The sequence below is a fragment of the Pygoscelis adeliae genome, unplaced genomic scaffold (genome assembly GCF_000699105.1).
Source record: "Pygoscelis adeliae isolate BGI_AS28 unplaced genomic scaffold, ASM69910v1 Scaffold449, whole genome shotgun sequence".
NCBI classification, from domain to species: Eukaryota; Metazoa; Chordata; class Aves; order Sphenisciformes; family Spheniscidae; genus Pygoscelis; species Pygoscelis adeliae.
In genome coordinates, this window is record NW_008825574.1 from 307,939 (window position 1) to 318,152 (window position 10,214).

Here is a 10,214-nt window from a genome sequence, read left to right on the forward strand (position 1 = left end):
ACATGTATGCGATTTTATATTAAAAAACCCCTCAAACATTAACGCACTCATAATAAAGGCTGGATTGAACTAGTTTCATTTTAGGTACAAATAGGTGTCTATTACTGTAAAAGGACCTGAATCAGCCTGTTAACACTACCATATCAAAACCACCAAGCTACCCTTTCCCTTAGAGCACTTAAATAATTTAGAGACGTTCTCAAAACAAGGGATCTATTTGTTTTCTAGAAGTAGTAAGAGTATAAGACTTTCATCTTAGTTCTTGTTTGTTTAGCAAAACCCATAGGTATTAAAAAACACATTAACAGCTAAGCAACCTGCTATGCAAACACCAATGGAACAAAAATGTAATCTGCACAGATAGGAGGTTTTGTCACAGCAAATCTGTGAGCATGTAATACAGTCCTTAAGCTTTCAGTACTCCTGCCATTCATACCTCTGCCAGTTCTTGCTCATTCACACTGGTGGTGGCACTGGCTTTCTTTCCTGAAGTCTGTTCATTGTCAGATCCGCTGGCATCCCCTCTAGCATAGCTATGGACTGTAAGCACCCCAGCTGGCCCAGGGAGAGTTTGTTTTGCCAACAGATCAGTCGATTCAGAGTCAGAAGAACCAGAATACGCAGGCGAGCTGGGCTGAACGCTGGAAGTTGCACTCTGCTTCGAAGTCGTCAAAACTGAAGTGGAATTTGAAGCATGTGAAATGGAGAGATCCAATGCAGCTGCTTCTTGCTCTTCCTCTTCTTCCTCCTCAAGCTTCACTGTTTCCAGTTCTTCAAATTTCGTGGAGTCCACATGATCTAGAAGAAAAGATATACTCATGTTTTCTAATGTCTGGGCAGCAGAGAGAACATTTGTGCAACCATTTGCACAAAGCCAAACAGGAAAGCAAACTACTACACACAAAAAAAAGTGACATTAAAGTCATGTAAAGAGCAGATCATTAATTCAAATACCTATAAAATCATGGTTGGCTTAGAGAGAGACAGAGTAAAAGCATCTGCTCGTTGCCTCTTCCGGTACAAGAACTAGGGTATATCAAACAAAACGAGCAGAGCACGAGTTAAACAACAAACAAACAGAGATGATCCTTTATACAGCATAGCTAAACAGCCCAACTCCTGGCCACATGATGCTGTGGGTAAGAGGTTACAAGGGTTCATGGGAGACTTAATAGAAGAAAAATAAAAACACACAAACCAATAGAAGATTATTAAATACAAGCTGCAAAAGGCTGGAAAACAGAATACTAGAGGGAAACATTACATATGTTTGCCATGTTCTTATATTGTTCCACAGGCCCCTTGCTCCTTCCTTAAGAGCAAGGAAAACTGACCCATTACAAGCCACGTTAATTTTCCTCCAGCCTACTGATTACAAATAAAACATCTATACAGCATACCAGACCCACACTACCAGGAAGCGTGCGTATGTTTTACTAAGCAATTTCTATAAACAGGTCACATTACACAAGAGGGATACAGAGGACCTTAAACTACTGAGGCATCCAATACATTTCTGTATGCAGGCAGACAGAAAAAAAAAAAAGAGCAAAAATCAAAAGCTAGAAACACCGATTTCTTAAGCAAGTCTCATACAATACTTCCTGTTCCTTTTAATTCAGCTGAAATGCAACATCCCCGTGACCTACCTGGTCAGTCATTGAAGCAGCTACAGGATGGCTGCCTACACCTTTGCTCTCCCCCAACATTTTTTTTATATAATTCTCACGGAGGAGTTATCCACAGAAAGGCCACAAAAGCTAACAATTTAAGCTGTTGTTATTTCATTTACTCAAACCAGTGGCAGAAGTGTCAGACATTTAACTAAAGGGCGCAACCTAAAATTGTTCTAGATGCACTCTCTGGCCTTGAAAAATCAAATGGTAATATCTCAAGTCTCATGACAGTAAATTTCTGAAGTGCTTGCCATGGCTCTGACTAACTAGAGTCTGCTTTTTTGGACATGACAACGTCCTACTGACTAGCATCATATGAGAGAGTGCCCCAGATTCAGCTCTAGCAGCTTCTCCCCCTGAAGAATAATATCCTGGCCCCCTGTACCAGGATAAAGCTTGACACACAGTTACCTGGAAGCTTGAGCCCTTGTTCACCTTGCTGCACAAGTTCACTCGTAGGTCTCTCACGAGGCTCTGCCACATCCGCTTCATACTGTGTGGAGCTCAGCTCCTCCTTGGGGAAGGCCTCGCTCTCACTCACCTCCTGAGGCACTTCTAGGCAGACCCTGTGCCTTTTTGTTCCTATGCGATGCTTGGGGATGCTACAGAAGACAAATCCATGTGTCAGGTTACCAAACACGTAAGCTTGTAGAATTTGTGCCTGGATGCACAACATAAAGCCTAGTTTGGATCAGTGTTTTATGAGACAGCATCTGGCAAGCCACATAGTTTCCAAATTATTCTGAAGTGTTTTCTTTGCCTTTACAGAAGCAGAGTCAGTAATCCTTAGGGATGACTCCTCAGCATCTGTTAATCATGTATTAGGCAGCTATGTTCTAGCCAGGCATTCTTTACCTTCCACAAACAAAAAAATCCCAAACAAAAACCAAAGCAAACCAAACTAACAACAAAAAAACCCCACCAAAGACAGCTTTAGGAATAGTAGCTGACGCTGGCTGAAAAAGATTTAACTGCAAAATCTAAGACGATTAGCCTGTGTACCTTCAGCAACCAGGAACTGCACACTGATGTTGCAGCGCTGGTAGTACCAGAATTTGCTAGCAAGTACTGTCCCATGATCCCAATACACCTCCTTTTTCGTATGGCCTCCCAGTGTACGATGCACACTTCCAATCCAGGCTTTGGATGTCTGCCCAAAGTTGAAGAACTACCTTCCAAGCCGATGCATTTCCTGTCTACCACAGACCATCATCAATGTGGACTCAAACAGTAGGAACTATTAAGAGTAAACCCTATTCCCAAGAAAACAGACTACTGCTAACTCTGACTGCTATCAGAATGGCAAATGTTCAATTGCAGCTGGGTCCAATTTCTAATAATCCAATAGAAAAGCAGAGGACTACATAAAGCACTACCTTTTTGTCTCATCCCCGTCCACCTCCTCTTTACATGTCTCTCCTGTTTGCATTTCCTCAGCACACTGTTTCCCATTCTTGACTTTTTGCATGAGATCCCCTTTAAGGAACTCTGCTGCCTCTGGGGTTGGAAGAGCATGGTCAATGACAGTCACGTCCTTCCCGGCTTTCCAAAGCTTGTAACGATCTGGCTGGTACTTCCTCACAAACACATCCATGGAGATCTTCACCATGTCCTTCCGACACGAGCACTGAAGTCACAAAAAATATTCAAGTAAGGCCACATACTCAGCAATTCTACTCTGCCTTCCTTTATCACTTTGCTTTCAGGAGCTTAACTGAAGAAAAAATTCCCACAGTTACACGTAATTGAGCCTCAGAACTCTCAAGACTCTTTCCTTTTAATATTAAGTTACTAAAAACTGGGCAGAAAAGCCAGCAAAAACGAAAAAACAGAAAACCAGATGTTATCACAATAACTAAGAAAGCAAGCTCACCAGCTTATTTAGAGAGTTGCTGGTAGAAGCTGACTGTTTTAAAATGAGCTCATACAAAAACAGCCAGCAAAACCAGGGACTACAATAAGGAAGTCGGAGCCATACAGACTCTGGGCCTACCCAGAGCAGCAGAGGTTCCCCTCGTCTGGGCATGGTTACAACTAGTGCTTCAAAGCATTCACTTCAACGTAACTTTTGAAAACGTAATCCATGTTTGTAAAGCACCTCTACAGGGATATAACACTATCCAGTCTAAAGGTTCCGCCAAGGTACTTATTTTGATAAGTGACTTAAGTTACCAAAGTCATACTTCCAGGCTAAACAGTCAATAAATAATGGTTAAAGTATCAGACAAAATATTGCCGAGTCCCGACCACCAAGCACACCCTTTCATCTTTGGACAGACCACCAGTTCCCTGCTTTTCTTTGAAGCCTCACTCGATCTACACAAAGCTAAAAAACATGTTATATGCTATCCATAGTTGAAACAAGGACATGAAACAGGAGGCTGACTGGACATTGTTACCGTATCAGAAAGCAAGCATCACATCTTAAATGGACAAAGCACTGAATTCACTCCCTTAGAACAAACACTGGGGGCTTAATGAGCAGCAGAGCACTAGGTTATTTGTACGCAATAGGATGGCAACAGACCACTTACCAGTACAGACTGCTTCCCGTACTCGATCCACCGAAGAGTAGCGAAGTTGGTAGATTCAGCACAGTTAAAGCCATGATTAAAGCCAGCATGATAGCTATAAGGAAAGGTTATCATGAACTCTCCAGCCTCCTGTGTCACCTAGAAGACAATTGAGACACTGGATTGTTATTCACAACTTAAGAGTCTACTTGGTGGGTCTGAATAAAAGGAGCTCCCGTACCCCTCATGCAGTGTATCTGAACCCCCCCCCCACAGATGGTGGCTGGAGTTACTTGCTTCAATGGATAGACTTGATACTTAAGTAGGAGAATAGTGAAGGTATCTGTTTACTGGAAAGCAACACTCAACAGGTTTTTACTAAAACACAACACAACTGGTCAAAATAGCACAGAAGTGGTTATACATACGAAATACTCTGTGACAAGCTATCTGAAGGTCATAAAGGTATTTATCTGCATCAGCTACAGGTTTGGCTGAACAGTATCTAAGGCCAAGTAAAATTTCTATCAACACACAACTCGGAAATTTACTACCGTTTTCTTTTGCTGCTCATATTCAAGTACAACTCTCAGACAGCCTTCCACTGATGCTCTTCAACATTTCCCCACTGTCTAACAAAGGTTCATGACAACAAAACCCTTCAGCTGCCCACGCAGATGTGACAGTACTTCTGAATAAAGGCTCAAAGACTAGATCTTCAGTGTGTGTGTGGGGGGGGGGTGGCAGGTTATCACCTGAGAAAGTAAGGACGTCTATAAAGTTATTAATGTAATGAAAAAAAAAAATTAACAGGGAACAAGCCGTATTTTCTATTGAAGAAGCAGATCACAACAAACAAAATTAGCAGGGGACAAGTCTGAAACAAAAAAAGAACAATCTCTCTTCACTGAACACACAGCTAAGCAGTGAAGTTAATCTAACACAGGATGTTGTGTACAGTTTTAAGTTAAAAAAAAAAAACTCACAGAAGACAGAGCCTTTGTTTTTAATAGTCCTTGACAGATTTTTCTGTCTCAAACTTTCAGGCCCCAACTGCCGGATAAATGGAGGTACAGTGGGAAAGGATTGCCTTAAACCCTCCCTGTTCCTATTTTCCTCTCTAAGCATCTGCTATTGGCTACTGTTAAAGATGAGACAGAGCTGCATGAACTCTTGACTGAGCTAGTATAACCGTGATTGCTTTTCTACACCTTATCAAATGGGATGCCGTATTTCTTCAGAATTGATGGAGAGATGAGGGTCATCTTGTGACGGAGAAATGCTTCACAGCTTTGGGCACTTCCTGGAAAGAAACCTGTTTAAAATAAAGGCAAGGAGAGATGTTACCATTCTGCTGTGAACTAAATAAATTTTTCAGTAATTTTTAGGAAAAGTTACTGTCTAAACAGCGTTTCTCCCTAGGCCTACGAGTACAGACCACCTTATTTGAAGTGTGCTAGCTTGCCTTCTGAAGAAAAAGGACAACTCCTGGAGATTTATCTTTAACAGATGCTAGTCTGAAAGAGCATAAGAAAGACTGCACATAGAAGGATCTTCCCTTGGCTGTAACCTTCCAGTTCTAATAATAAATAGTTAAGGATTTTCTCATTAAAGGTTAGACAGACCACAATTGCATTATTTGTAATGTGACATTTCTCTTGTGTGTATACTATAAACAAACACTCAGAAGTAATATAATCTATATTCTAAAAGGCAAATTATCATTTCAGTCATGCCAGCCTGTGCTCTTATAAATGTTACAGGCATGTTGTACTCCAAAAGAGCTGAAACCTGTTGCAGCTGTCCATCCCACCTTCCACAAAAGGCAGGACATGAATTGCCCGATTACCTTTTGCAAGTCTCTCCAGTCGCTTCCCATGCTCTGGAGGAATAGAGTACCTGTAGTCATAAGAACAAGTCTGTTAAATTCAAGTGACATGACAAAATCTCAAAGTTTGACTAGAAATCATAAACAGGCATCAAGGCATGAATTTTAAAAAAAAAAAACCAACAAAAACCCAAACCCAAGAAAACCATCTCTACACTATATCATGAAACTTTGAAAGAAATAAAGCTAAAAATCCTTATCAAGGACTTTTACGTCTCTACCCCAAGAAAAATCAAAAGCCAAAAACTGACCATCTCATCCACTGACGTTTGCTTAAGCAGTCACGGAACTAAAAAGTCTGATGCATTTAATTAGCAGATCTGCGCAGCAAAACATGAATTGTGAGAAGAAAGGGAAGAGCGCTTCCCGACCTGTTTCGGTTCACAGCTGTGCAATCGCTAGCATACTCAGTGCAAGGAGGAACACAGACCAAGAGAGAAAATGGAATCATCTCTTTCAGCAGCTCAGACCAAGATGGCACTAAGTCAGACGCAATGCCACATCCTTAACACGTGCACAACTTGCCGCATGGTCTTTAGGGCTACGTCTTAGGGCTACGTCTCTCTCTCTCTCTCTCTCTGTATGCACCTTTTTATGGGCACCGCAAAACTCCTAGTTGGTTTGACTACAGTAAATAAAATGACCTACTTAGCGCTCTACTCCAGAGTGAAAGCAAGCTATATTCTTGATGGAGTTCCGTGTTAAATAAATCAGACTAAGGTATCAGCAAAGTTAACTTCTTCCACGTACTACTGTAAAAGAAGCAATGGCCAAAAGGTTTATCTGACTGAACTATTCTGTTTCGTGATCCCACGCTATTGCCGCTGCATGGGGTTGTTCACTGGTCACATGGCGCTAGCTATTATTTTTTACTTCAAAGTTGTATTAGAAGGCAGCCAAAAATACTAGTTTCCAACAAAACTGCCATGGAAACTATTGTTGAAGTTGCTTGAGAAATTTATTTGTGAACAGAAGGGAATGATTCACTCTTAAAATGCAACCCATGCTACAGAAAAATTCGTGAGCCTCCCCTGAAAACAATCATGAAAGCTCAGACACTGGACAAACCACTCAGCAAGATCACTAGCCTGCTTTTAGATCTATGATAAATAGCCACATTTCAAAGTCTGTTAAAAATTGCCTGTTCCCGTAGTGCCTGCATGACAAGAGACATATTACCTCTGTATGGTCATTTTAGAGCCTCGGGAAATCATAAGCAAATTTCCAAGGTCTGGCCCTATCGCAGCAGAGAGTGTCCACCTTACATTATAATTCTGAAGAACTCTTTACATCAGGACAACAAATGGACTTTCTAGAAGGTAACCAAACAAATGCTACTGCGGACATGTGCTGCTCTGCAGTTCCTTACAGGGTTCTAGTGTTCTTGTCATCAGATACTACTGGAGTGCAAGATCGGAGGGGTGGTAACTCCTTTAGTCAACTCTCTTAACTTCACAACTTTGACTCCAATATTTTATGGTATTGTTTTGCTACATCTAGAAGCTTCCCTAGAAAATCTTACCATGACTTGGGTTCCCCAAAATGTAAATAATTAATACTGTAGAGATCCATGTCCTCGGTATGCCAAGCAAAGGAAGTTTTCCACATGCCAAAATATAGGTAAGGAGTATTCACTCCTTCAATGGTTATGCCGCTTTCATTCTCCACAATATCCAGGATTGTGTTCAATCTGCCAATATTCCACGCATCTACATGCTGCAAAACACAAGCCTCATGTTAAACAAGCATTAGGGAGAACAGAACCACACAACTAAGACAACAGTTGCAAAAGCTATCAGACACTTGTGAAACAGCACACCAAGACAAATCATTACTGGCACAGCTCAAACCATTAGCTAGTTCACCTAAAATAAAAGTTTCTCATGGTGTTAGCTTACATACTGATTGTTTACTAGCCACCTTTATGGAGGAAAAAAAAAGTTATCGGCCAACATAAAGATTAGGAAGGAGAAATAATCATGAAGCCACAGACTTTACAGAGCAGAGAACAATAGTGCGAGCTTGACCTGATGTCTGAACCCTCTTGAACAGAAACACTTTTCATTCCAAACATCTTTTAAAAGAATAAATCATCATAATTTAGGAGACTAGCAAGTAGAATGCATACTCTTTTCTAATGTTTATCATCCTAACACATAATGGCTACAGAGCTCTCCCACAAAAAACACATGCACTAGTGGATACCAAAGCAGTGCACATTCACTGATCAACACCTCCAACTCTCATATGCTTTTCAGGACAAAGCAGTATAAAAGCAACACTTACGCAACAGCTGTTTTTGCTTTCTTGAACTAAACTGTATTACACTGAAGCGCTAACAGAGGTCCCTTAGAATGTTACCTCTATCAGCCCTCTTTAACCATCTGGGTTAAATGGAGAGTATGTTATAAACAAATGGTTTATTGCGTTCCTGCCTACTCCAGAAGCTGGAACTCTGCTAGACTGTCATTAACTCTGAAAGTGAAAATTCAAATGCTACATTAGTAGTTATGGAATGCAATATACAGGGATAACCGTTACTTGAAAACCAAAACAGTTTTCTTACCTTGTCATAAAGCGTGCCATTAACATCAGCACCATAGATAGGGGCATTGAACGTAAGGTTCTTCCAGTATTTTCGTTCAAGGTCTTCAAAGTCCGTGTAGCGGGGTGTGCAGTACCTGAAAAAACAAAGATACTAAAGACTTTGTAGTTTGATACTCGATGAGTCTAAACCAACGTTCTCCACCACTGAAAGAATTGAAAGGTACAACAAAAACACTTGTAAGTGTTATCAGCCAGATCCCTACCTCCCAGAACAGCAATGAGAGCAGCCACAGCTCTGCTCCTGTGAGACTTAGGAACAAAGGATCAGGAAGAAAATTACCTTCCCCATTTCTCAGTTTACTTTCATTTCTGCTTTGTGCACTTCTCTTGGGTCAGAACAATTTCAGTTTCTAGTTGTTGCTACTCAGCAAGGAAGGATGCAGTCAAAACCAGAAATGATACAAAGAACAACTTGAAAAAAAAAACCAAAACCAAAGTTTTCTGCCACTGTAAAAGTAACAAACATTCCCAGACTCACCTGCTAGTAAACTGGTCAAGCACACTCAGTTTACCAACAAAATATCTGCTCTTGATGTCCATTCCCTGCTAACTATATACTGGCCTCTTTGTGCAGCACTGAGGGGTTAAATTTACACTCTAACACCTATTTAACATGTGTGTGTGTGTATATATATATATATTCCAGATATATATATTCCAGACAATTACATATAGAGCATTAAAGAGTAATTTTTAGTAAGTTATTATATTTGAGAAACAGAACCCTAAGATATTTGATGCGTACTGCTCTTGCAAGACAAAATAAACTTTAGTGGGCAGAGTGCAGCTGGCAATTCCAATGCCATTTCTGAATAGTGATTTCTAAGGCTGTTTTGCTTAAACTCCTTTTAAAGTGATTTTTTCTCTGTGTCTTTTTTCATGTCAAGAACATTCCTTTCTCTACTACTCTACTCAGTAAATATTTTGATGGTCTAGCTGCTAGGGACAAACAGACAGGAGTCCACAGCAGAAATAAAAAGTTCTGCCGGCATTACATATCCTCTTGCCAAATGACACAAGCGACAAACGTCCCCATCCACACAGCCAGCTTCACAAGCACACCTCATCTGCCCAGGGCGTTACGTTCACGCCTGTGACCAGCACCAGTCCGTAGCGAGGACCTGGTCCCGGGGAATTCGGGCAACAGGAACTCCCGCGGTAGCTATCTGCACGGAGACGCAGGCAGGGACGTACTTGTCGCTGTTGGCGATTCTCCTGAACTCCCGGACCGTCATGGCCTTCTTCTGGATGTTGTACTGCGTGAAGAGGCCGGACTGCCCCGTCACCACCTGCTGGATGGGCGCTGGGATGACGAGCTCGTCGATGTCATCGTAGCACCGCCGCGGCTTCCACTCCTTCGGAGGAACTATCTGCAGGAAGGAAAACACACCCGTTAACCGCCGAGCGCACCGGCCCGGCCGCTGCCAGGGAAAGCATCAAACTTGGGGAAGTCGGACTGAGCACCCCCGGCCGGGGCACGCCCGCCCCACCGGCGCCGCGGGGTAAACAAAGGGCGGAGGCGGCCCGGCC

General features: G+C 41.8%; 1 protein-coding gene across 1 annotated transcript in view; it reads right to left on the reverse strand.

The window, feature by feature from the left end:
- The window catches only part of KDM4A (lysine (K)-specific demethylase 4A), a 28,989-nt gene that overhangs the window by 15,089 nt on the left and 3,686 nt on the right, over positions 1-10,214 (reverse strand). Inside the window, exons 2-10 of the mRNA XM_009332542.1 lie at positions 9,879-10,054; positions 8,644-8,758; positions 7,600-7,793; positions 6,039-6,088; positions 5,401-5,504; positions 4,211-4,348; positions 3,053-3,303; positions 2,088-2,278; positions 437-798 (exon numbers count right to left, since the gene is read on the reverse strand). Of these exons, the coding sequence (XP_009330817.1) occupies positions 437-798; positions 2,088-2,278; positions 3,053-3,303; positions 4,211-4,348; positions 5,401-5,504; positions 6,039-6,088; positions 7,600-7,793; positions 8,644-8,758; positions 9,879-10,054 (1,581 nt within the window). The remainder of the gene's footprint in view (positions 1-436; positions 799-2,087; positions 2,279-3,052; positions 3,304-4,210; positions 4,349-5,400; positions 5,505-6,038; positions 6,089-7,599; positions 7,794-8,643; positions 8,759-9,878; positions 10,055-10,214) is intronic.